General features: G+C 44.9%; 2 protein-coding genes across 4 annotated transcripts; both read left to right on the forward strand.

Annotated features, from left to right (window-relative positions):
• The first annotated feature begins 1,604 nt into the window (after window positions 1-1,604).
• LOC135259955 (SH3 domain and tetratricopeptide repeat-containing protein 1) lies at window positions 1,605-16,280 on the forward strand. 3 transcript variants are annotated; one of them, XR_010331436.1, is made up of 18 exons: window positions 1,605-2,487; window positions 3,071-3,142; window positions 4,269-4,396; window positions 5,021-5,126; window positions 5,292-5,435; window positions 6,020-6,218; window positions 6,573-6,649; window positions 7,474-7,669; window positions 7,913-8,043; window positions 8,382-8,423; window positions 8,612-10,300; window positions 11,365-11,545; window positions 12,013-12,163; window positions 12,611-12,733; window positions 13,120-13,270; window positions 13,634-13,830; window positions 14,289-15,856; window positions 16,006-16,280. XR_010331436.1 is itself a non-coding variant. In XM_064344946.1 (17 exons), exons 1-17 carry the CDS (start codon window positions 2,328-2,330, stop codon window positions 14,550-14,552), a joined length of 4,011 nt encoding a protein of 1,336 aa, XP_064201016.1. In that variant the 5' UTR covers window positions 1,605-2,327; the 3' UTR covers window positions 14,553-16,280. The 3 variants fall into 3 exon arrangements, 2 of the variants coding, with proteins under 2 accessions (XP_064201016.1, XP_064201017.1); XM_064344946.1 differs by having other exon boundaries at window positions 14,289-16,280; XM_064344947.1 differs by lacking the exons at window positions 1,605-2,487; window positions 3,071-3,142; window positions 4,269-4,396 and having other exon boundaries at window positions 5,306-5,435; window positions 14,289-16,280.
• Window positions 16,281-17,318: 1,038 nt separating this feature from the next.
• Window positions 17,319-26,298, forward strand: htra3b (HtrA serine peptidase 3b). Its single transcript, XM_064344949.1, has 9 exons — window positions 17,319-18,246; window positions 21,235-21,334; window positions 21,702-21,924; window positions 23,038-23,232; window positions 23,835-23,867; window positions 23,963-24,077; window positions 24,450-24,507; window positions 24,827-24,922; window positions 25,349-26,298. The coding sequence occupies exons 1-9, from the start codon at window positions 17,832-17,834 to the stop codon at window positions 25,515-25,517; spliced, it is 1,404 nt and encodes a 467-aa protein (XP_064201019.1). The 5' UTR covers window positions 17,319-17,831; the 3' UTR covers window positions 25,518-26,298.
• The last annotated feature ends 688 nt before the right edge of the window (window positions 26,299-26,986 follow it).

Genomic DNA, 26,986 nt, shown 5'->3' on the forward strand with positions numbered 1-26,986 from the left:
CATGAAATTATATACGTATCCAGTGTTTATATCCTAATAGTATTTCATCATGCAAATAGTAATATTTTTCACATTACTACACAATTTCGGCCTCATGATAGCACATTTACACTGATTAATTGCTAGTTTTGTAATGATCTTGATTAATTGCTAGTTTTGTAATGATCTTTTCTGAATGTTAACTTGAATTTCATTCAGTATTTAAAGTGCCTTGCAGAACATGTGCCCTCTTATGGTGATTCATTGAAAACCAATTCAGCCTGTTTTTTATATGGTCAGGACAGAATAAACCTTTAAGTTTGCAGCATTATTGAAAATTATGAAAACATGCAAGGGATTGTTTTCATTTTTCACAATGAAGCACAAAAATGTATTTGAAATAAATCTGAAATTACTTTAGATACTACAGTATGTCATGAGAGTAGTAACATGCTTTTCACCACCTGCAAATAAAGTGTGTGTGAGTGAATGAGTGTTTGTATGTGTGTGTGTCTGTGTGTTTCAAAATCCAGTTCATATAAACCCAGGACTTTGCCAGCAAGCTTGTGTATATGAGCCAGCAATGTGTACTGTATCAAAGTAGCTAAGTGCGGTATTAAGTTCTGCATAACGATTGTGATAGTTTTGGACGTTTATAGCCGTGTGGTAGTATTCGGTTAGTGAATCTTTGGGCCGTGTTTCGCACTGATGAAACGCTGTCTGGAAGGTTAAGGATGCTGCCATCTTGTCTCGGCAATCCTGTGACATGGCAGGAACGTCGTTCTTCCTCCTCTCCCAGAACAGGGTGCCGGGAGGTGAAGAGAAGGAGAGCAGCAGCGCTGCAGGGCTGACTTGAGCAGTGGAAACGGAAGTGCTGACACTCTTCCTAGGATATGGCTGAGCCTAGGTGGCAGTTTAACGCGATCCTGCTCTTCTTCATTCACCGTCTCGGAAAAGAAATGCACAGGAAGTCCCTCATTTGTGTTTCTTCAAGCAGCTAAGAGGCGTGATGAGCTTCTGAGTGGAGGACACTCATCTTATGTGTCTTTCCCATTTGGGAATGCGCCGATTATAGTAGGTTGTCTGAAAATAAGAAAAACAGTGTGAAATGTTTTACAAGAAACCTTAACTGAAGTACCTTTACTGGTCCAGGGTGGTATTTTGCACAGCTGGGTTACATAGAGTTAGCCGGATAACTGCAATGAGTAAAACCCGGAACAGCTCTTTTTACTTCAGTCCGTGTTTCTGATTTGGGAGGTTTCCGGGTTTTGCACAGTGCAGTTATCCTCCTTACTCAGTAATTCTGCTTTGTGAAACAGGGCCCAGATCTTTACGAAACAATGTGTCTTTTAGGAGTGCATTGTATTCTTCATATAACTCAACCTTTAACTGGTGTCAAATGTCCTATGTCAATATTTTTGTCTCCTTCTATAAAAACGTATACATGCATTTCATACAATACCCAAAATTTACAAAATGTCAATGGGTTCATGTTCATATTCATGTTCTGACCTTGAAAAGGTGCACCTGAAGTCAAACTGCAAATTGCAAATAAAGAACTTGTTGATTCAGGGATTAGGTAAACAGCCTGTACATACCAGAGCCAGTTTGGTGATGTAATTAACCTCGTGCACTTGCACACAGCTCAACACATTAAGCAACGCGAATAGAAAAACGTGTCTGAAGGTGTAGGCTGTGGATAGTGTTCAAACGGTTTCCAGATTTTATGCTAACTAATAGCCCCGTATCGTGTTTTTTTTTTTTTTGCAAGTTAATCGCTGCCATTACCAGCTTTAAAAATGACCGTACCTTTCTGTTCTGTCAGCATCTGAAATCTGGATCAGGACTGGGCTTTTAACGGGAAGATCACGCGCCACGCCAAATTCTACTGCGTCAAAAAATATGTATGTATTTGTTCAGCGAGTGAATATGAACTTTTTGAAGACACTCGGGTAAAACTTCACGAAAGAATTCAGAGGGCGTGTTCCACAAGTTACGGTCACATTACCAACCCTGCAGGACAGCTATAGCTGGGGGACCTGCGGTTACGGAAATTGTTTCGCAGGAGTGTGATTTCTGTTGGAACTGTTGTCATTAGAGCACCCTGGTGAAAGTATTCCTTTCATGTGTTTGTGTGTCAGCGGTATTGCTTAAAGTTTGATTAAGGCTACGATGTTACGTGTTAGCATTTCTCAAAACGCACCCTGGGCGCCATTGACCTCAAGTGAGGATCTCCTGCTGCGGATGTGATACGTTTTATTGCATTTTCGGTGAATAATGTGGAGAGCGCGTGATGCAGCGACGCTGCTTTACAGCACCCGAAAGAGCAAAAGTTAAACCCGGTTAAGATGACAACCAGCGCGCACCCTGAGACCATCCAGGTGGGGAATGGACTTGAATCTGATTTTCGGGATTATCGATCAACACAGAAAGAGATGTCGGCGGAAGAGTCCTGTCATCATGACCACAATATGAATAAGGGTGGAAACAGTGAAAGCGGAGAAGGGGGTAAGAGAATGTATCTACTTGGAATTTCATGATTAGACATTACAAACCCACAACGTGACCACTTTGTATTTTTTTAAAGTGTAAAATCATATATGAAGAAGTGGATGTAAATGCAAGTTGAATTAATGTAGATGTTGAAACCAGAGGAAAACTCACTGTAATTGTATTTAAATGTAGGCTACAAAGTGGATAACGACGCGATGCTGTGGATCTATCAAATTTAGAAAAGAACAAAACAAAACTGAAATCGACACATTTGAGCCGTGTTCCTACCAAACTTAAGTGTGTATCGACAAAGTCAATACCAGATTTCACCTGTTTTCTCTGTGACAGGTAGGCCTATAGCCTCTTCAGAAGACAGATGCTACGTGATGTACAGCATTGACATATTTAGCTAATTATTTACTTAACCTTTGGGCTCTGACACTGGAAACCTTGTGTAGACCTCATAGGAACTGACAAACATAAACAGCATCCAACTAGCATATTTATTTTCAATTTTGTATCAATTGTATCAAATGTTGTGACTGGCAGCATTGTTTGATGCTGTCCATGTAGCTAGTGTGTAACTTTTTTCTTTTAGGCTTGGATTCTCCCAAGGTGGCAGGTACTGTAAAGGCACTTTCAACTGCCTGTGAAGACTCCTTTCCAACAGGTAGGCTAACTCTTCAGAAAATTCTAGTTCTTTTTTGTTACCCAAAGAGCTTCAGCACAAGGGGGGTGCGGGGGCGGGGGGTGGGGCATAGTTACTAGAATGTCAAGGAAATTCAAACCAGACTCCCACGTCTGCACCTGATTTGAGGATAACGTTAGGAATCCAGGACTTCGGGGGCTGGCAGTTGAAGCCAAGTTGTGGTTAAACCCTGGTCATGGTGACGGGCACTGTGCCACTACATTGGGGGGAAAGATTTGTTTGTTTTGACCCCCATAAGATATCTCGGTCTGCCCATGGTGTTGTGAATATAAACATTTCAAATGGTGCAGGTGCAGGAGTACATAATTGTGTTTGTAGTTTATTTTGATTGCCTTGGAAATGTTTATCTGATTGTTTCCTGTGCCGAACTTCAAAAACTGCTTGAAGCTGAAGTGGAAATAACTGAGGCATAGCTCGGCATGGGAACGCTCCGTGTCCAAATAGCACAATTTCTGTCAGAATTAGATCAACTTTGTCAAACTTCATACAGTATTGTCTTTTAACTAGTGTCAACCTTGGACCCTAAACTCTTCCACTGAAGTCACTTATTAATCCGATTGGTCAGTCTAACATTGTTACGCTGTTGAAGCGAAGTGGGTCTTAAAATATCTGTTGTATTTATGAACTGTTAAAGTGGTCTATAGACATGCAGTAACTTAAAAGATGATCATGGTTTGTTCATATGTGACCATATCAAACTGACAGATTTCAGAATATCAGTCCATACATAATATTTTATTGAGAATATTTTTATAATTTAATACTTAAGAGAAGATCCCATTGTGAAGCTGTGAATAGTATACAACACTGTACATAGTTCCTTGTCTAGTACTGGTTGAGTTAATGCACTGGATTCAGTAGTAGTTGTGTGCAGATCTGAAATGTGAAACTTTTATTATAATCTTCATTTAATGATTCATTTTAAAGAGTGCTGTAGTGCCATGGAGGCCTCAGAGCAGAGCTAATGCTGAAGTAAAAGGAAACTCTGGTCCCATGCCCTTAAGCAAACATTAACCAGAATCACAATGTGGGAAGACGGGCTCCTGGGGCAGCGGTGGGCACTGACCGAGCACGACTTCCTCCGCAGCCTTGTCCATGCGGCTGTCCGTGGTGCGGGGGCCGGACAGACTTCCTGACGAGGGGCTGCAGGAAGTGCTGAGGGGGAAGCTGAGAGTGCTGGAGGCGGACAGCGGCGAGGTCACAGCCCTCTTCTCCGTAAGGCTCCCGAAACGTGCCGGCCAATCAGGCTCGTTATCTGCATTTTGGGCGGTTTGAGTTTGAAAAGTAAAAAGTGGAGTCTGCAAGATCACCACACACAAAAAAAAAAAACTCAGTTCAGTGATACTTGGGCTTTGGCTTCATTTACTGGACGTGAGAGGGGAGACCCTGTATGCTGAGGTCTCTGCGAACTTTCTTGTAACTGCCGTGATGATGCCAGAGGAACTCCAGGAACCTAAAAGGGAAATGCCTTGTTATCACATTTTGTAGGATTTGTATCCTGTAGTTTTGCCCCTTTTTTCACCTTGCACTATATTATTGACTCCTCTATAACCAACGATCAGAGCAGTCTGAAAACGAATTACATGTTTGACATAGACTTGATTGAAACATATCCATTCAATGGTATTAAACATGAATACTGCAAGATCATTATTGTGATGGATTCCAGTTTAGAATAATACATTTAGTGTAGTATTCTCTTTTGTTCAAGTAATATTTTCATTATTTTATTATTATATTCAAATGGAATATTTTATTCGTAATTTGATAAATATCTGCATGTGAAATCAAGGTTTTATTAACCTAATAAACATGTTTTTTTTTTATCATGTCTTTAAGGAACTCTCTGCTCGGTTACTCTCGATCAACAGTGAAGAAGATGTCATATTCGTTACATTTAAAACATTTGAGGAGATATGGAAATTCAGCACATATTACACATTGGGTATGTTCTACGTTTACCTCTAAAAAAAAACAAAATAACTTTGAAATTATGGAGCAGATTATTTGATGCTGGCACATCCTGGCCCTGTAAGACAGGAACATATGATTTTTCTGGGGTGATTTTTGTGGTGCAGTGGTTGTTGACTTTTGTTGAAATTGATGCTAGGCTTCCTTGGACAGTGCATGGAGAATCTGCTCATGGACCAAGAGTTCTGGCTGAACTCACTGGAGCAGGATGATCCCGGAATAGAAGTCTCAGTTGAAGAAGAAACACTGAGCCTCATGTACAAAGGGATCTTAATGCAAGAAGGTAACTCATGCGGTTGAATTTCACTTCTTTTTCATAAAATTCAAGTTACCAAGCAGGTAAATGCAGGCAGTGAGCAAAAACACCCATGCAGTGTCACTTAATTAGAGTGTGTGGCCTCGATGTTTGTTCTGTATGGCCAGATTGTCTACCAGTGTAATCGTATAGGAGAAATATGACACTCTTCAGCAAGAGACTCAACCAGTTTATTCTTAGTTGTGGGAAGACAGAAATGTTGTTTTCATTCCACAATATCCCATAAATGCTCGACTGGTTTCAGATCCAATGACCGAGAAGGCCGTGACAGTCTCAGTGCAGTGCTTCCAAATCATGCAGGCCTGTAAACAGAGGCATTGTCATTTTTAAAGACACCCCTCTCTGCAGGAAATAAATGTTTTTACATGTGGTGAAGATGATCACTCAAGTACCATTCAGTAACAACTGACAATGACTTTTCTTTCTATGGGTCCTGGGAAAATACTCCCTGCACAATTGAAGAACCCCCACAATGTTCAGTATTGGAACATGTTTTTTTCCCACTACCTGTATTTGAGTCTGAACACTGCAGATATGTGCGCAATCCATAGGGTCTTTTTTCGGGAGCTGTACAACCAATCAGATGTTCGACAGCTCCACCTCCGGCAGCGACCTGTACCTGGAGCAGGGCGACATCGCCATGTTCGAGCCCCCTTTCCTGGGCTCGGGGTGGACCGTGCTGTCGCTGGTGGACGGGGCGAGAGGCACCAAACCCAAACCAGCGCTGGAGCCCGTCGACCCGTTCCACCAGTGAGTGGAACCGTTTGTCCTGCTCCGAACTGAGACGAGACAGATGGTTCTGATTTAGCCTAAGAGGCTCATAGCCCTGGGGGAGAGTGTTGCATGCTTGCATAGCAGAGACTGTATCCTTTGTTCGTTTCAGTAATGCAGTAAAGTTTACAATGTTGATACCATTGACATTCCTGCTTTGAAAGGGTAAGGTTATAATTTGAGGACTGTCTCTAACTAACACTCATTGGTTATTTTAACAACCATCGAAAGCTTAAGTAAAAGCTTTAGTGTTCACGTGCTCCCTCCCCCCTAATATGAATAGTGACGTAATGGTGGAAAACTCAGATGTTTTCCTAAAATGTATTTCTCCAGATGGTTCCTGAAAGCATGCCCCGAGAACATCCTGGTCGGAAGTGGCAAGCTGGCGTATGACTTCCCTTTCCAGTTTGGTGAGCGCAGCTCATTTCATCTCGACACACGACAACAAATCCTGCTCAGAATAAGTCTCACACATTAGCTCGACTGGCTCGGACATGGAAGCACCTGTTTTGTCACACGGTCAGTTCAAGAAAAGACAACCTGTAACATTTTCCACCTGTTTTCAAAAGGTTTTTGAAAAGGGTTAGATCGAGAAGCCGATGATGAACTTCTGACAATCCTGTAATCTTGTGTAGAGACCAGTGTCATGCAAAATGTTTGTTCAGCTGTCGAGCATAATTATTTTTCAAACCAGATTTTTAATGATATTGTTGCACGCCAGCGTGACACCCCTGGGAGGGAGATGCGGCAGATCCGGGAAACACTGTTGGTCGCCACATGGAGAGAGAGAGAACATACCCACACAAACAAAAAAATGTAAACAGACACCTTCACCCCCTCATGTGTTCCGGACAAAAACAATGAACTAAAACAACAAACTAAAATAACAAAAATAAATGAAAGTAAAGCAGAGCGACCACTTTTCAGTGCGCCGCTCGTTGCTGGTCAGCTTTTCAGTTGTCCAGTTTTTTTCTGTCTTTAGTGTGCAGAAAAACGAAACGCAAAAAACTCCAAAACAAAACTGAAACACTCGCTCTCTCTCGGTGTGCAGTAAAGTTTAACTGAGTAATTAACAGAGGTGGAAAATCCAGGTTCAGGAAGTAAAAGTCCTCTCCAATATTGGCTGGCTGAGTTCATGGGTGCAAGAAACACACGGCAGGAGTTTTACTTAGTGACCCCTGGACTTTCCACCGGTGGTAATGAACTAATTATCTGTCTCTTGTCTGTCCCTCAGCCGTAGGGTCCTGCGTGGCCACCGTAGAATACGATGCTTGTGGGCCGGACGAGCTGAGCTTCGACTGCGGTGATGTCATCCAGACCGTGGGCCCGCTGGCGTCCTGTTTCGAGTGGTTTCTGGGGAAACACGAGAGCTCGGGAGATGTAGGACTAGTGAAGACCTGTCTGGTCAAACCTACCGACTCGCTTTGTGAGTAAGTGTCCCTCCCACATTTGTGCTTCAGCTCATCACAAGATTTTATATTTTTATGATTACATTAATATAATGCATAAATCATTTATTCACATTCAAGAACTCACTACAGAGCTGTCAGTCAGAGCTGTCACCCAGTAATACACGTACAATCAATCTTGCTTCACTTCTCAATGTAAATTTCCTTTTTTTGTTAAAGACAAATATGAATTTCTGGTACCTTTTGTCCATCCCATGTTTGTAGGTCGACAGAAGCTTTTTTAGACAAAGAGGACAGGCTGCTATTTAACATGAATGACAAGCATAGTAGAGCAGAGATGATCGCTTTGTTGAATAAAACATCCAAAAGTGATGTTGGCACTGTCTACAAACTAGGTAAGGAAACTATTCATTCATTAAACTGTTTATTCAACTGTTCAATATCAGTGGAAATGATTAAACCTATTGTGCCTGTGCAACTGAGATGAAGAATTCACACAATTTTCATTTATTTGTCTGCGAGTGTCGATTTCCATTTATCTAGATAACTGGATATTAATTTAAGTTTCTGTGACTTCTGTTAGTTTAGTATAGCATGTATAGGTTCATAATACAAGGATAACCTACCATATACTAAATAGTGTATGTGTTTTAGGAGTTAATGAGTACATCTGTGGACCTTGTTTAATTGCAGTCAGGTGTGTGCTAAGTGGAATACATTTTATGTTTTACAGATTTTATAGAACCTCAGGATTGTCCAGGAGGAACAAATCAAAGTATGTCTCTCAGTCATCAAAATAGCTTAAGATCTTATTTTCGTCAAGTTGAAAAACCCCTGTTAAAAAATGAATAAAAAAACTCTAAAAACACCATTTATCGAGAAAATATACTTTTGAAAAATATTTTGTGGATGTAAATTTCCAATTTCTTCTGCCATAAAGTTTTGTCATGATTATCCTTACAGATGGGCTGTATAATGTAAATGCTTCAAAACAAGAAGAACTAAGAAGCAAAATAGACCTGATTCTGAGTGAACTGAAAGGAACCAGCTCATTACCAGCCGAAGTGGCAGAGCCGTGTCTGGACGATGATACCCCCGAGCCAGCAGGGGGCGATGACGCGCCGTGCTTCATCGTCCACTTGGAAGGGGATAATCCTAGCTCTGATGGGTTCCTGCCTCTGCTCATGTTCCTCAACTGCGGTGACTACAGGGCAGAGTTCTCCGCCCTCTACGACCACGCCCTGCCGTTTCGCGACTCGCTGTTCTCCGGCCACGCCGACGACGACGAGCTGGTGTCCTATCTGGGGGTCGCCAGGGAGACGGCCCGGAAGAAGAGGATGTTCTGGGCCCAAAGCAGGATCTGCTTCCTCCTGGGCAAGATGTGTGCCAGGAAGTCCAAGTTCTCCCAGGCCCGGGTGTACTTTGAGGAGACGTTGAGCGTGGTCCGGGACCTCTTCACCGACACCCTGCTGCTCATCTCCGTCTACACCAACCTGGCCGTGATCTATCTCATGCAGAAGAACACGGAGAAGTACTTTGCCGTCTCCGAGCGAGCGGCCGCCTTGCTGATGGCGATCCCAGACTACGTCTGCAGTACGGAGAAGGAGCCGGAGGTGTTCAAGTACATCCTGAAGAAGGCCATCCTGGCCCACAACATGGCCGCCGAGGCCAGGGCCTGCTTCCTGCTGTCGAGGGTGTACTGGAGGCTGGAGCGCGCTCAGAACGCCGTGCCCTTCCTGGAGCGGCTGCAGATCCTCGGCGAGGGGCTCCCGGGGGCCGGCGGCCCCGCGCTCAGCCGCTGCTACCTGGCTCTGGGGCGGCTCTACGGGGAGAAGTACCTCCCCCACCTGGCCCTGAGCGCGGTGCGACGGGCCACCCTCCAGCCCTCCGCCGGCCTCGCCCAAAACCTGGGCGGGATCGGCCTGGTCCTGGAGAACGCCCCCCGGCTGTACGGCGTGGGGAAGCAGGGCGTCCCCGTCCCGGCCCAGACGGCCCCCTACCTGAGCCGCGCGCTGGTCTTCGCGTCCGCCGACAAGGACCGCGTCCTCTGCCACGCCCTCTCCCTCTGCCTGTCCCAGCTGTTCCAGAAGCAGGGCATGCTGGGAAAGGCCATCCAGCACGTCCATGCGCTGATTGACCTGGGCCCCGGCGCGAGCCGAGCCGACGCCACCGACGCGCTGGTCTACCTGGCCTGGCTGCACGTCTGCAACGGGGAGCACCGGCAGGCCCTGGGCGTTCTGGACTCCCTGCTGGCCTCCACGCCCGAAAACTGCACCACCCCGCAGGAGGGCGTCGTCTACAACCTCCGCGCCATCGCCCTGCGGCACTCGGGCGACGTCCGGCAGGCCTCGCTCAGCTACCAGGAGGCCATCGACATCTGCGCCGAGTTCGACTCCCGGCACAACTGGGCCATCGCGCTGGCCAACTTCGGGCTCCTCTGCCTGCAGGCCGGAGCCAGGACCCTGGGCGAGAGCAGCCTGGTCCAGTCCCTGGAGTTCTTCTCCGAGCTGGCGGACGAGGGCCACGAGGTGAACTTCATCGCCGTGCTCCTGGAGCTGGGCCAGTTCTGCGTCCAGCAGGGTCAGCCGGAGAAGGGGAAGATCTACTACGAGTGGGCCCTGCTCATCGCCATCAAGTCAAACCACTCCGAGTGTGAGTCCGTCAGATAGTAGCTTCGCTTTGGTTAGCGAGACTTTTATGCAAATTCAAATTTTCATTTCCATTTAATTTGCTGAATTGCCTTAATGGATGGAGTTTTGAAAAAAATATTGTTGAGAGCTGGAATAGGGGTTAGTAAAATGACTGAGAATTAAACAGTGATTAAAATATATCTGACTCTGTTTTGGGTCTACAATATAAAGGCAATGTATAGGATATTTGCGTCCACGCCTTTGCTGTTACACCATCCTTGTACCATCAAAATCAGCATGAGATCGTGTTCCTCTGCCCTCTCTGTTTGAGTTGCCGTTACCTTGATAGCAAAATAAGGAAACTGTGCTCACATCCTCTTTACTGTTCTCTCTGAGTGGCTTTGTCCTCCCCCTCTCATTCACTTCCACCAGCCGAGCACAGCGGCCGTTGTGTGTGTAGCAGAGAGGCCGTGCTGCACTGTACCGTACCGTACCGTGCTCTACAGTACTGTACTGTATTGTGTGTAAAGCACTGAAAACACTGGCTCAGCAGGATCTTCAGCTGAAACAATATTCTCATATATGCAGTCCTACAGCTGGGAGGGAAGTCACCTGATCTTCTCGCTGGCAGCGGTTGGTTGTTGTTGTAGACGTAGACGCTTTTTCCCCCTTGCCCTGTATTTATTTCTTTTTTTGTATGCTGGCTCTTGGAATGGGATCCTCTTGGAAAAAAATGTTCATTTTGGAAAGAAAAAAAACCGTCTTTTAAAAGCCTATGAATTTGGATTGGGTTCACCATTGGGAGCACTGAATTTTTATGTCCAAGTCTGCACAATAAGTTATAGGTTTTTAAAAGAGGAGATGACTGCTTGACAGATGAATTAATATAAGATGTTTTAGAGCCTCAGTTTGGTTAGTTATGAGTCTTGAGGCTGTGTGTTTGGGTTGGTTTTTACAGATTAATTCATATAAAATGTTTTAGGTCCTCTGTTTTGTTATTGATGTGTTTTGGGGTTGTGTGTTAGGGTTAGGGTTGTTTTTACAGATCCTGTGTTTTGTTATTAACGTGTTTTGTTTGTCCCTCAGGCCAGCTGCGGGCTACCCGTCGGCTGTGCCAACTTTACCAGGCGATTTGCCCTGACGAAGCCCAGTGCATCATCTACAACGAGCACCAGCTCACCCTGGTGCGCAGGACCGGAGACAAGAGCCAGGAGGGGGACATCCTGCAGGCCATCAGCCAGCTGTACCTGAGTTTAGGAACCGAGAGGTGGGCGGAGTCCCGGGTCCCTGTCACTCACAGCCTCTCCGATTTAGTCCCGCCTTTGAGACTTTTCTTGTAGTTAAATATCCTGTGGCCCTTTTTGAATTAGTGCAGCTGTTAGCCCCAGTGTCCTGTTCAAACTCCAATGAAAAACTGGTGCTCTACATCTGGTCACCTGATCACCTGCGTACATCTGATTGGTTGTGCAGTTCCTTGCATTCCCTACCCAAAACTGATTGCAAATTGAGTTGTCGGTCCAGCTACCTGGATGTGTAGAGGTAAATGAAAGAGAAAGCAGCTTTGAATTTGGCATGCAATCTGAAAGAGATGTAGGACATGCCATGCAATATTATTACTGCTTGTTGCTGTGGGTTCTAAGGAACCCCTGCATTAACAGGTAAAGACGGGTGTGTCCGTGTGAGTCACACTTCACCTTTGAACTTTGTGACAAGCGTACATCTCTTTCCCCGCAGGGCCTACAAGTCGGCGCTGGACTACACCAAGCGCAGTTTGGGCATCTTTATCGACCTGAGGAAGAAGGAGAAGGAGGCGTACGCCTGGCTCCAGGCCGGAAAGATCTACCACATCCTGAGGCAGAACGAGCTGGTGGATCTCTATATACAGGTCACCCCTCAGAAGCATCACTTCTTTATGCCTTTAGAGTGTTTCTAGCAAATCAAGTAGAATGAAACATTAACCCTTCTGTTTAATTTTAATTTCCTGTGGATTCTTGACTACTTTGAAATGAATGCCTATTGCCTCCAGTATAGTAATGCCTATTGCAAAATTCTTAAGTCACGATGTGTATGTTTGGGTTAGAAACATGTTCCACTGAAAATGCCCATGGATCAGCAGGTTTTAAAAATCTTAATATTGCATTACATATACATCTGTGTTTGGCCAAGATCTGGTCTCTCCAGGTAATTCAGTGCGAAAAGCACCAATGTGAAAATCGCAGCTGAGGGCAGAAGGGTGTGCGCCATGAGAACCGTGCTTGAGAAGCGTGAACGTTTCCTCACACTCCCGTGAGTGAGATCCACAGAGACCCTGTACTGGCCTGTCTGTCCTCAGGTAGCCCAGGATTCGGGCCTGAGCACCGGGAACAGCCACTTCATCCTGGAGCTGCTGGAGGTGGCAGGGGACGTCTTCTTCAACGGCTTCAGGGAAAGGGAGAAGGCCGTGTCCTTCTACAGGGTAGGTGGCATGCAGCAGCACCGCACATGTTCCACCTGTGGTCAGACTCAAGGAGCCCGGGGTATGTCATACTGTAATCACCCAGCATAAAACAGTTATGTAATGATTCACACATGAATGAACGAATGACCATGCACAAATACACAGAACTTCAGTAGGCATTTCCTGGAAAGTCCTTCCACCGCTTACCTGTGCGGGCATGCCGAAGTGATCCATTTTAAGCCAAATAAGGTTCCCTGAAGCACATTCAGGTGTTGGGTCTGGATGACTGCATGTGTTGCAGACACCTCCTTGAGAATGGATGGGTTTTTGGGGGGCCATTAAGGGTTTTTAGGGGCCATTAAGTGGTAGAGTTCACTGTTCACCTGTGCTGTTCTGTGTCTCAGGACCGGGCCTTCCCCATCGCTGTGAAGACCAGCAACTCCAGGTCCCAGCTGAGGCTCTCCAACAAGCTGGCAGAGCTTCTGATGCAGCTCAAGCTGTACGGGGAGGCGCTGGAGTTTGCCCAGGCTGCCCTGGACATCAGTGCCAGCTTGGGTACGAACACAACTGCCTGCCATCCATCTTATAAAGATCAGAGCAAAAAATAAAAAATAAAAAATAACATTCCATTATCAACCACTAGGTGTCACCACTCACTAGATTGCTGTACGTTGGTCCCTCAAAGATCACGCAAATAAAATAGTACGTGTTCCATAAACGGCCAGCAGGTGTCACTGTTCACACAATTACTGCATGATGACAACTTGATGGGGGTTCTCCATCCACATATCTGGTGTGGTTATCTAAGGACAAGCATATTAGCTGAAGGCCAGCTGTATTTACTGTTGAAAGCGGGTATTAATTGGTTTTAATACGCCAGAAGGTAATGGGCTTTCTGTGTTCGGTCCTGGTGTCCAGGAGACCGTCTGAACGAGCGGGTAGCCTTCCACAGACTGGCTACAGTGTACCACTGCCTGGGCCAGTACGAGCTGGCCGAACACTACTTCCTGAAGGCCTTGTCCCTCTGCCCCTCCCCCCTTCAGTTCGACGAGGAGACGCTCTACTACGTCAGAGTCTACCAGACGCTCGGTGACATCATCTTCTACGACCTTAAGGTGAACCAAAGTTTCAGTCCAGCCCAGGTCATGTTAGTGTAATTATAGTGTCACATGAATGTATTTTAGTGGATGAATGTCTGGCAGGCACTCTATCACCAAATATTCTCCTGATTTTTACATTCCTGTAACTGTGATGTTTAACTTCTGTGCTACTGCGTGTCAATTCATTAACTCTCTTCCTGGCCATAACCTTAAAAACAAAAACCTTAGTTTTAGTTTTCTGACAGCTCTATAAACTACGCTGGCTCACTCCTTCACTTAAGCACCGTAAAATCTTTAGGATACATTAACAGTCTGCTGCTGTAGCTGGTGATTAAACCAATGTCGGATCAATATATGATTGAGGTAATTAAAAACTGACGAGCTGAAGTTTGGCACAAAGTCCTGAAACGGATCGGCCCTTGTTGTGTACCCCTGGTGTTGGGTCACTCACTCCCTCCCCGGTCTCCGCACAGGACCCGCACGACGCGGCGGGGTACTACCACCTGGCGCTGGCGGCCGCCATGGACCTGGGCAACAAGCGGTCGCAGCTGAAGCTGTGCACGCGGCTGGCCACCATCTACCACAACTTCCTGCTGGACCGGGAGCTGTCCCTGTTCTTCTACCAGAAGGCCCGGGCCTTCGCCACCGAGCTCAACGTGCGACGGATCAACCTGTCGCCCGACCAGAACTTCCACAGCACGTCCCACTACAAGACCGCCGCCACCGCCGCCCCGTAGCCACGGCAACGGCACCGCTCACCGTACGCCGCCCTGGGGCTGCCGGCGAGGTGCAGTTCGGACGCCGCTGGCGGGCCGTTCCTGTGAAATTCTGTGATTACTTGCCGAAAAATCAAATCACTTAATTTCAAGATGGCTGAATTGAAGCCAAGCATTTCCGGACCGAGCCGAAAAAACAAATTACATGTTGCTGTGAAATTTTTTTTATTTTTTTGTATTTGCGAATGATGTGCTGCAGATGTGTTTTGTTTGCATTTTACTGACGGCAGGTGATCAAAACTATGCACTAGAAATGTTACATTTAAGGGACCACGGTCATTTTTCTGTTTTTCTCTGCCCACGGAGGGATCTGTTGATTCAGAAGGACTAACAAATTGACAGCAGCACTGAGAAAATCTTGAAATTTTGTTTTGTAACCTTTTTTAAAGAACAGTTTAAGTCATTCCTTTGACTTCATTGGACTTAGTTTTTTAATGAAATATTTGCATATTACAAATTAGTACTCATTGCTCTGGGTAAAGTTTTTACCTGTAGGGAAATGGTGAGTAAGTGCCAATAGAGATGTATGTGTAATTTTGCTCTGGATTTACATTTTAAAAGCCCTGTTTGGCTGCTTCCCTAATCAGCATTAGCATACTAATGCAGAGAAATGTGACAGAGAGGAGAGTAATTAACAGTACATGCTTAGGCCTTAAATCATCTGCATGTTTTTACATTTTACGTTTTTTAAATTATCTCGAAGAGAAACGGAATCTTCATTTCAGATTATTGCTTTTAGAAAGAACCCATCATTTACCAGTAAACTCTTCAGTGTTTATTCAGCTCAATACATTTTTAAATGGGTCTGTAGCAGTCGGTCCGCCGGAGAGGCGGATTGGTCTCAGCTGCGCCGGCTGGTGGAGAGAGCACACGCACCTGGGCTGCGTTAGCCAATCAGCCCAGGTGCTTAAAGGTGTGTGCTGCTCTCCACAATTCGGGGCCGAGACCGGGCGCTAACACCGAGAGTTTTGTTTTATTTTTGCATTAAAGAAAAAGAAAGCAATCCTCAGCTGGGATGCTGGAGGAGCTGGACCCGACCAGGAAGGCGGATCACCTACAGAGCAGAAAACTGAAAAGCAGCTGCTCTGTTTGACTTTTTTTTGTCTTTGTTATTTTAGCTTGTTTTAGTTTATTGTTTTTGCCCGGAACCAGAGTCATTTTATTTCATTTGTGTGTGTGCTCTCTCTCTCTCCATGCGACAGACAACGGTATTGTCGCATCTCCTTTCCTGGGGTGTCACGCTTGGCGTGCCACAGGGTCCAAAGGTAATAAAATGTTCTGCCATAGTTTGTTTTAACATTCCCTGTGTATCGCAACATCTGGTTTTAATAGTATGGTTTGTGTAGGCTTTGTTAATACACTGGAGCCCTAAGCAGGGGGAGCTATAATCTGATGAAACATTTTTAAACCTTAGAAATTAAAACGAGGCAAGCCTACTGCATACCGTAGGACAGTGATATGATCAGCGGACGTAACTGCACGCAAGACTCTGTGAAACGTGTTAACTGTGGAGAGAAATGTTTACGCGCATACCTGGCAGGGCCAAGTATCCAGCAGAGGGCGCCATCACTCTGTAATACCAGTCTGCATTCAAGTACAAAGTCTTATAGGCCAATGTCAACAATGAAGCATTCCTTTTTTTTTTTTTTTTTGAATTACACGTCCAAATCAATAAATATTTTGAAACAGTGCGGTGATGCCACAAAATTATTTCCAGCGGACACAATTTAAGGTGTTAAAAGAAATGAGGTCATTAGCGAAATGCCCTTAAAAAAATGCATTATGCGTTCGAATATGTATTTTGAGTGGTGCTGACAAGAGATTTTAGGTCAGAAACCGGGGGGTGTGTGTGTGCCAGATTTTATATCATCCCTCCATATAACTGCCGTACCCAGTAAGGCTAACGCGCACACACAGATATGCTATCGTCATTTACACTCTAAGACTGTCCCAGTAACATTGACCTGATGGCATTCTTCACTGTAGGGCCCCTATGTTTGTAAGTTATACATTTGTGGACAACATATTTGGAATAAAACAGAAGATCGGTGTTACCCTCGATAAGCAGCTATGGACATATCTGGGCTGTCTCTGAGGGCTAAAATGCAGATAATGAAATCAAGTAGGGCTACATTAGGCAAATACATTTTTCTGTGAATTCCCTTGTTCCCCTAATGGATGTCTGCCGCTTAAAATCAAGCTTAGACTTTGCATAGCCTGAAAAAGCCTTTCAAATGACAAACTCTTGGTTACTATGAATCCACCTGAGAGTGGTAGAGGTGGTGATTGACATTCTTTCAAATAAACATTTCTTTCTGGTCACTGAAATACATATTACTTGGCCGAAACCCCACTTCACTGGCAAAGCAAATACACTTTCACGACTCAAGATGTTACCGTTTCCCCAAAGTCAGGGGGAATGTTTCTGTTTATACAGGCTGCCATAACATCTGCCTGACTTGACATATAGAAAGCAAAAGGAACTATGATTGTTCTTTTTTTAACATACACGAAGATGTTTGTATCGGCAAATTAAAGTTGTCTTCGTGTGCTCTTTTATGCCAAAAAAATGTTCAAATATAACAATCATATTGACAAAAAAGGAACTCGCTCACAGCAAATAATTATAGTAGGCTATGCGTTTTCCGATAAACAAACCGCAGTTGACTTCATACACAGGGGCTGAATCCTACACTGAAGAAAGTGTTGAGCGCTTTCTACCTCGGCAGCAGCATCTGATGACAACGGAGGAGGCAGATCCAGACTCTGATCTACCAATGAACTTTAGATGGCTCAGAGGAGAGGACGAAGCTGAATCGTTACAGATTCTTGTTCGCCTCCAGTCTTTAAAGACAACTCGCGTTCTTCGCACTATTCGCCTACATCATATGCACTGGAACGGATACCGGTCATCTTTTTTGTTTTTTGTTTTATCTCCAAAATGCAACAGTTCGCAGTTGTGTCTTTTTTATTTTCTTCGTCAGGGGAAGGTTTAGAATAATTTTGTTTTCTGTTACCCATGTAGGAATTTACAGTTGCCTCTGCAATAACTTTTTTTTTCTCATATTGTGGAAACGTGATGCATACAGCGCCCTGTACAGTAACGTCGCTCCATCTGCAAAACGAACGAAGAAGAAGCAATATGCTTCATATTTAAAGATATACCTCGCATGCATTTTTTGTGAAGTTTAGAAACTGGTTTTTAAATACATATTCGTTTCTGCAAATCAAGGGTACACGATGCAGGTATTTTTGGCGGCTGCTGTTTTGCTTTCTGTTCATGATTTCATCGGAGCCGAACCCAGAACCAAATGCCCGGACCGTTGCGATGTGAGCACGTGCCCGAGCCCCAGCTGCCCCAGCGGCTATGTCCCTGACCGCTGTAACTGCTGCTTGGTTTGCGCTAACGGCGAGGGAGACGCCTGCGGGCGCAAGGATGACTTGCCGTGCGGCGACGGTCTCGAGTGCAAGCATCCCGCCGGCAAGCGGCTTTCGAAGGGCTTCTGCCAGTGCAAGATGGGTTATAAAGTCTGCGGCAGTGACGGGAACACATACGGCAACGTCTGCCAGCTGAAGGCGGTGAGCCGGAAGGCTCTACAGCAAGGTCTGGCCGCTATCACCCTGGTGCAGAAAGGACCGTGTGAACCCACCACAGGTAAGTCCTTTCTGTTTCACAGCCTTAAGACCTTTACCCATAATAGACCCGTCAGTAAATATTTACCCTTTAGTTATCACATGATGCATTATGAAAGATGCATATCTAGTTCCTATCCTGTGAATATTGTGTATGAACACCAATGACATCTCACCGACAGCACTTGTGCCAAATTAAGACATTTTAATGAATATAAGTGCACTCGTGGGATTAATATAGGCACCGTGAGTTTATAAATGCAGTCATTAATACAGTTGACCGTGCAGAAATGTAACCTATGTTAAATGCAGGTGTTTTTGTGGACCAGCGTGTAGGCTGCTTGCCGCCAGTCATGGGGTTAACAAAACGAAAACACGTGTTCTCTGAAGTAACACCTTCAGAATGTGGAGCACTTGACTCCAGAGATGTGGTATGTGTGTGTGGGGCCCGCACACAGGCCTGCAGTGTTGCGGTTAACCCCTGGCAGGCTACAATTTTCGATAATTTGCTGTAATTCTGATCTCATCAAATGCAACAGCAGTCTTAGCAGAGTAGTATGTTAACAATCTTTGGGAACTTGCACATTGAGGTCAATAATTCACCTGCTTTTTGTTGTTGTTGTTGTTGTTGTTTGTTTGTTTGTTTGTTTTACCTTCTATTATTTTATTTAAATGATTAAAATGGCATGATAGTACTAGGTCCCCATACACTTTGGTGAAATGCTCCTCAGATAGACTCTCCTCTCTAGCTGCAAGCAAGAGAGGGAAACGGCGGATACGCCTGTAGCATTTCAGATGTAAACAGAGATGTGGGGTGTAAGAGAGCGAGGGAGGAAGTTAGGGAAGGGAAACGTCCTAGAGATCGGTGTGCCCTTGAGGAAACATGAGAGGAAACATCGAATCAAAAGAACCGCGTACATCCTTTTGTGACCAGGAAGAGAAAAGGATTTGATGTCCCCCGAGTATTGGCTAAAAGTCGGTCACGTGACTGGGATATTTGCGGCAGGTCATCTGGGTATGCCCCAGATACCTGGATGGCTCCAAAGTCACTTTTTCTCTGAATTTGGCTGTCTGACACCCACTTTTTACTCTCTTGGCAAATGTATCCTTATTGTTTCCCACTCTTTTTTCACAAGGAGTCAGCTTGTTTTCCATCTCTCCCGCCAAGATTGTGACTGGTTGGTGAACCTTCCAATGTAGAAATAGGGTCATTTTAAACTGTGCTGTGCAGTGTAGAAGAACACACACAACAATTATTTATGCAACTTATCTTTATAAATAGCCAGTTTCAAAACTGTCCGATTCCATGATTTAAAGGTCTGTTAATCTTTCACTTGAACAACATGAAATTTCCTGCTGTCTTAAAGTGGATAAGCACGTTTCTAAATTGAGACAGACCACATGGAATGCATTTCCGCTGGGCACATGTATTTATGTTAATTGCTATGTAAACATTTTTTAAAAGTATGTTATCATAGCACATTTTTTTACGTGCTGGAACAGAAAGTAATTTGCAGGGGCCTGCATGCAAAGGGTGTCATTACTCTATTTCTGGATTGATAATACATTTTCCTGGCTGCAAAAGCTCACTGTAGAACTTAAGGGGAGTTCTGCCATTTAAAAAAAAAAAAACTGCTGCAGATTTAGTTTGTGGACATCTGTAAATTGAATCCAAAGTGATGCTATCAAACTCACCTTCAAAGTCATTCCACAGAAGGTTTATGTTAACTAAGGATTTCAGGTAATATCAAGAGATCAGATTCCTCAGATATTTCCCCACATTCCCAGAGCCTGTTGCCATCATGATAACAAAAGAGTGGCTGTGCCTCCTGGACTGTAGATGTAAACAAAGGCGTGGCGTTCGTATGGTATGAGCAGGCTAAAGTAGTTAGCAGCTCATTTCCTCAGTGTCCTAATGTCGCAGACCAACGAAGCAGCCCCTTGAATGGACCGCTTGTGCGACGTTGCGACCGTTAGTGTGTGTTTTGACTCGGCAAGGCCAGATGGTTTTGGGCGGGCAGGTTTAGCTTACTGACCATTGAGTCACACGGAAATTTAAAAAAGTGCCGTCACACAAAGTGGGCCGTGTAGCGGGTCAGCCCACACATCGTCCGGCAAAAACACTGTAACGAGTTCAGCCCTGAACAATGATCTAAGTGCCCCCTGTTCGCTAAATGGCCTGCGCCAAATTATGACTATGCTCCTTTGTGAAAAGGTTATTACACCGCCCAATTCAACAATCGCCACATTTAAGGGGTTACGCCATCATATTAGGGTCTGTGGCCGTAACTTGGTAAGTGCCGGCGCCATCTTTGCAAGCAACGGTTTGTGCAGCCCTTGACAGAGATCTGTGCACTCTGTGACCCTGGGCTGGATATAAGAGCACATTCACCTTTTTAGGTGTGTGTAGCCAACTGCCATTTCCTGAGAAGGCGAGGAAAAACAGTTATTATCCAAGCGGGTATTTTTAGATAAAATAACTTTGGGACAATTTATAAAAGGCTTAAAATTAAAGACACTGCTTTCTACCAAACACATGGGACAGCAATTGTGGGTATGTGTGGACTCAAACTCAGCAATATTCTTGCGACTGTAAATGTTTAATGGGAGTGAAATTAGCATGAAAAACATTTTCATCCTGGCCATAAAAACACTTTTATAAGTCTCTGAGAGCCTAATCTAGGCAATGTGTCCCATAGGACTCATTACTGCAATGCTGGTCCACCCACAGTGAGCAAAAGATAGAATTTAGACATCTATAGGGGTGGAAATTTAGGTTGAAAGATGTTTTGACATAAACTGACTAGCTTAACCCCAATATAGCTCAGTTTTTCCCCGGATGTAGCCTGCCTGGCATTTCACCGACTTTTCACCACAAAAATGTTCTTTGGGAATGATGCCATTTTCTCCAGGCTGTCTGTATAAGTCTGTCCAACGTGTACAATCAGTGAGTTTCTAACGGCAACAGTTGTGAGTTTATTAACATGTGTAATTCTTTCTGCTAGTATAGGTCCTTCAAACCCCATCAGTCCCAGGTACAAGTTTAACTTCATCGCTGATGTTGTGGAGAAGATCGCCCCCGCGGTAGTGCACATAGAACTCTTCCTCAGGTAGGTGTTTACATCCTGGAGACTTTCCACACCTGCTTTGTACAAGATCTAATCCTAATCTTTTACACGGTATATTGTACATTCAGGAATATTTACTGTATATCACTATGTGCTTGATTCCCATGTTAGACTGGGAGTTTGAATTTACCCTACAGAATGGCATTGATTTGAAAGTAGTAATCCTGGATTCAGAAATACAGTAATCCTTATGTCTGGAACTTCTCTTTGAGGATTTTGTAGGCAGCTTGTTGAAGTGAATCACGTGACAGAGAAAAATGAGTCATATTATTCAGTACTTGGCTGTTTTGACTGGGAGAGGGGTATAATGAGAGATTTGTTTTGTTCTTCATTGCGTTGTTGCTGTTAGGCACCCTCTCTTTGGCCGAAACGTTCAGCTGTCCAGCGGCTCTGGCTTCATCATGTCCGAGACAGGCCTCATCGTGACCAACGCCCACGTGGTGTCCAGCACGACGCCGGTCTCCGGGCAACAGCAGCTCAAAGTGCAGATGCACAACGGGGACGTCTACGAGGCCACCATTAAAGACATCGACAAGAAGTCTGACATCGCCACCATCAAAATCAATCCGCAGGTGAGCGCGTGGGCTGCAGAGTGAACCCGATGGCACGTGTGGCAGGCAGCTGTGACCTCCTCCTTCCCACAATGCACTGAGTCAAAGTGAACATGGCAGATATCATCCGCTCTGTTTCCTGTGCATAAGATTTTAGTTTTATGCACAGTGACAGAGCCTACATCACAGGGGTTTTCAACCATTAACAATCTAGGGACCTCCACCCATGCTCAAGTCCATCCAGGGGACCCCAATATGTTAAAAAGGGTTATATTTTTTATTTTTAAATATTTTCTGAAATATCAAGCCTGGCCAGGGACCTCCTACAGTACCTTCAAGGACCCCCAGGGAGTCTGCAGACCCCCTGTTGAAAACCCAGGCTTTAGTACATAATATAGTTTATATTCCTTGCTGTAAAATAAAGAATCGATGTGTTGTAAGATGCTGTTTCCCCCTGCGTGTTTAGACTTGGCTCTTGTGTTAATTGTTGCCTGCTGTTTCCTGCTGTGTCTGGACTGCGCCCCAGTTTTTGTCTAAAAGCTGGAATGCACAGCGCTGATGTTTTTTTTTTTTTTTGTTCTGGTCATCAACTGTAACACACTGACCTACTTACAATTGTGGAAAGAGTACTTTAACATTGAATCAGTAAAGGGCAAAAGTTGACAATATTTCAAAAAATATTTTTGTTTTTGTTGTGACATCTAAAGACTCTCTCGGGAGTCTAGAGAGAGATCCAAAAAAGAGTTTACAGCTGACACAGAACAGACTGCTGTTACTGTAAGGCCTGGGTCAGAAGAAGACCAAGATGTGTCACTCAGAATAGCAGAATGCACCCCTATGAGGGAGAGGCCGTGGCAGGTCACATGACTGAATGTGTGTGCTGCGTGAGGAGTTCTCTCCCTCCCTGCCAGCATCTCCACTGATGTGTCTACCCCCTGTCCGCTGCCCCTGACTGCCCCCCCCCCCCAGAAAAAGCTTCAGGTGCTTCTGCTGGGCCAGCAGAATGTACCCCTATGAGGGAGAGGCCATGGCAGGTCACATGACTGAAATAGTGTGCCCTGTGTGCGGAGTTCTCCCCCTCTCTACCAGTGTGTCCACTAATGTATCAACCCCCCTGCTGCCCCCCCCCCTCAGAAAAAGCTGCAGGTGCTGCTGCTGGGCCACTCCGCCGACCTCCGGCCCGGGGAGTTCGTGGTTGCCATCGGCAGCCCCTTCGCCCTGCAGAACACCGTGACGACGGGCATCGTCAGCACGGCGCAGCGCGACGGCAAGGAGCTGGGCCTCCGCGACTCGGACATGGACTACGTCCAGACCGACGCCATCATCAACGTGAGCCCCGGCGACGCGTCCGCCCGTGCCCGCGCGCGTGCCGCTAAAGAGCGCGAGGAAGGGTTTCCCGCCTGCTGCGGCTTTAAGGGACAGGCCGCAGTCCACTGTTCCAGCGCAGCGCAGTGTTCACCGGACACGGTTCTGTTTTAAAATGGAAGACGTGTATCGTTCCTCTTAAAGTCTCGACCCATAGAAAGCTTTGTGTACGTTCTGTAGTGCAAGGGCGTGCATTAAGGGCCTCATCTATTTCTGGATTTCATCCCAGCTTCTGCTTTCAGTGTGAATTATCCCAATCATTTACGTGTACTAATGTAGTATCTAATTTTGTGATAAGATCATGGTAAGATCACAGAATCTGTTCCTGTGCCACTATGTGATATATTTTATTGTGATCAAAACTACTAGTGATATGGCTTCAGTTTCTACAGCAAAATTAGCTAAATAAGCCAGGCTAATTGGTGGAAACAAAAACATGCATAGGCTGCAGTAATGAAGTTGGCCACATCTGCTGTAATGTAAAGGCCCACACCCTGAATGGCACACAAACATTTTAAACAGTTTACATTTTGTAATACGACTGTTTTGTTTTTGTTATTGTGCAGTATGGGAACTCTGGAGGACCCCTGGTAAATCTGGTAAGATAACTTTAGCATTATAGTATTTTTTCCTATTTGATTTGAAAGTTATGAATAAGGTGTAAATCTAATGAAACCACACTTGTTTATCTTAGGATGGCGAGGTGATTGGAATCAATACCCTGAAAGTGGCTGCTGGGATATCCTTTGCCATTCCCTCAGACAGAATAACCCGCTTCCTCAATGAATCTCTAGACAAACAGGCCAAAGGTAAGGGGCCAGTCTTGTCATTTTTTTAACTACTCAGAATTTATGATATTAACCAAGAATTATGGTTCAGATTTTATGAGTTTGGGCTTTTGCCACACAGAAGCTTAAATCTATATTGCAGGAATGTAATTGTTTTATTGCACGTGTTTTATTCCATATGTTTCTGTGTGTTTTCTATTACCAGATTTAGCATTCAAACAGTAGGTCTCCGGATAAGAGATATGACTGTCCTCAGCTGGCCCTGACTTAAAACACCCTATATGGAGAGGAATTAGCATTGTTTTGTTTTTATCAGTTCCTGGTTCATTGCCATAAATAAGCTATTGCCATAATTTGTAACTGCTGGTTTTGCATGTTTGTTTGTTTTTTCAGAAGTGAGGTCAGTGAAGAAACGCTTTATTGGAATCCGGATGCTTACAATCACACCAGCGTAAGTGAGATTTACTGAAATAGAAGAATTAAAAAGGGTACACTTAAGAAGTTGTCATTCTTGGTGGCTTGTACACATTTAACATTTAAGTGTTTGAACAAAAGTTAAAGGTGAACATTCACCTAAAACATGCATGCAGGCATACTCCCCTTAACTGAGAAATCTGACCACTACGGCTCCCGGAATGTTTCTCTGGAATGTGATGTCATAATGAGAGTAATGACATCACATTCCCCCCGGATTGGTGTTAGTGGTCTGGGACTGACTGAATCATGGCTGTTTAAGGATCATGTGATGTGCACCCTTCTGTGTGACGCAGGCTGGTGGAAGAACTGAAGCAGCAGAACCCGGACTTCCCCGAGGTCAGCAGCGGGATCTACGTCCACGAGGTGGTGGCCAACTCCCCAGCGCAGAAGTGGGTGCACTCCAAACCGACTGCAGCGCCACTGAAATATTATTTCTGAGGCTTATCTCACCATTTATCAGACGTTGCCTTGAAAAAAGCTCTCAAAATACAGGGTTGTTTAATTTTATTGACCCTCTTCACACATTTTAATAGAATATTAAATCTTAGTGTGTGGCATGTAATAAGCAGTAAGCAATGTTGAATGGATTGAAGGCAAAGGCCATATGACAGGGAGTCTTTTACCGTCCAGATTCATTTCTCAGTATTCATCTGAATTATTTAGAATTGAAAACCAGAGCCAGCGTCTGTGGAAACCGCTGAATTCTGAGCTCTGTGTAGACATGTGCAGACGGCTATTAAGTCTAACTGAACTGGAGCAGAGACGAGTTTAAATGTTCCCCTTACTGCGGCTGAAGGGTTTTTCTTTCCGAGCAGAGGCGGCATCAGGGACGGTGACATCATCGTGAAGCTGAACGGCCGCGCGCTGATGACCACCAGCGACCTGCAGGAGGCGCTGCTGGAGGAGACGTCCCTGCTGCTGGAGGTGCGCCGCGGCAACGACGACCTGCTGTTCAACATCGAGCCCGACATCATCATGCAGTGAGAGGGACGCAGAGCAGGGGGAGGGGCGGCCTCGCCACACGTGGAACTGTGAACCTGATTTTTAAACATGAAGAAAAAAAAGAAACTGTACTGTGTTTTTTTTTTTCCCTCTGGGCCGGCTGCTGTTGACTACAACCCCCCCCATCCGGCTTCTCCCCCCCCCCAAACACGGGGTGTATACGGCCAGTATGTGGGTCTGCCCACCAAGATTCAGCAGCTCTTATCAAGTGTGAATGAATTTAGTTCCCCAGAGTTATTTGGCGAGGCATTGTTTACTCCAAATGGATCAATACTTGCGAATATTAACTGTAGATATCAGAAGTGGCATGCAGCTGCAGTGAATGGGTGAAGCACGTACTTTTATCGCCTTTATTAAATATAATAATGCCATGTGAATCTATTACGTCAGTGGATAAAATAACCCTGTAGATTATAGTTTTTAAAAAAAGAAGAAAACAAAAACGAAATTATAATTACGTTGACGTTGGTTCCGGAAACCGAATATGTTTACTCCTGTGTGAAAATAAAATGGCTGCCGGTCAGGTGAACCCTTGTGTAAAAACTCTTGTGTGAAGTCAGTGGATGAGTGCGGAATGACTGTTTCCTATCTTACCGCTGCAATCTTGTTGCTGTTTTCATTTGTGCAGGTTTTTTCTTCCTCTATACAGCTTTGAGTGATCAACAGTGAACAAAAAAAATTAACCCAGTTTCCTAACAGCAAATCATATCTGGACCGTCCCTGAGATTGATTTGTACAAATAAAACATATGCAATAAACAAAATGTGTCATGTTTACGTGTGTATATTGATATTGATATTTGAGCAATACCCCAAAGCTGAAAATAACAGAACTCAAATAATGTTAATAATATATAATCATTATAATAAATGTCAAGGGAAACGCTTACCAGGACCCACGGTGGATGACCAGAAGGCTTTCATGCAGGAATGAGGGTAACAGTTTGTAAGCATGCAACAGGGAACTGTCTGACCTTTCCACTGACCTGTTAAGAAAGCAAACTGCAGAGAGAGGGGGCCCCACTAGATTTATTTGGGCAGTTCACACAGAACAGATGATCTCTCCTTATACCCGGGAGAAGACGTAAGGATTCATGACGAGAAGAACAGACCACTCAGCCCGGATCAGCTGGCCGTTTCCCTACCAACTTAAGAGAGCATCCTGGACTACATAAAGCCCAAACCTGGACACCCCGAGAGCATCTGCCTCTGCTTCATGACCTCGCAAGCTTCTCCGCACATTCCTAATGCTCTGGGAAAAAAATAAAAATAAAACTTCCTGATTTCACGTGAAACTCATTTACAGCACTTAAAACAAATAGAAACCATCCGCAACAAAGAAAACATCACCATGTGCATATAAGGAACATGCAGACAGGATTATTACAGGACAAGACACACACACACAGGTTCACAGAACAGTCAGAAGTATAGAAGTAGTGTGCTGGGAAA

The sequence above is a fragment of the Anguilla rostrata genome, chromosome 7, assembly GCF_018555375.3.
Source record: "Anguilla rostrata isolate EN2019 chromosome 7, ASM1855537v3, whole genome shotgun sequence".
NCBI lineage: Eukaryota > Metazoa > Chordata > Actinopteri > Anguilliformes > Anguillidae > Anguilla > Anguilla rostrata.

Excerpts from the sequence above, each read along its gene's own strand:
- LOC135259955 (XM_064344946.1), top strand. The coding sequence starts at position 2,328 with ATGACAACCAGCGCGCACCCTGAGACCATCCAGGTGGGGAATGGACTT. Across the intron at positions 6,650-7,473 it reads TGACTTCCCTTTCCAGTTTG|CCGTAGGGTCCTGCGTGGCC; the intron begins GTGAGCGCAGCT and ends TCTGTCCCTCAG. Across the intron at positions 8,424-8,611 it reads TCCAGGAGGAACAAATCAAA|ATGGGCTGTATAATGTAAAT; the intron begins GTATGTCTCTCA and ends TTATCCTTACAG.
- htra3b (XM_064344949.1), top strand. The coding sequence starts at position 17,832 with ATGCAGGTATTTTTGGCGGCTGCTGTTTTGCTTTCTGTTCATGATTTC. Across the intron at positions 18,247-21,234 it reads ACCGTGTGAACCCACCACAG|GTCCTTCAAACCCCATCAGT; the intron begins GTAAGTCCTTTC and ends CTGCTAGTATAG. Across the intron at positions 21,335-21,701 it reads CACATAGAACTCTTCCTCAG|GCACCCTCTCTTTGGCCGAA; the intron begins GTAGGTGTTTAC and ends TGTTGCTGTTAG.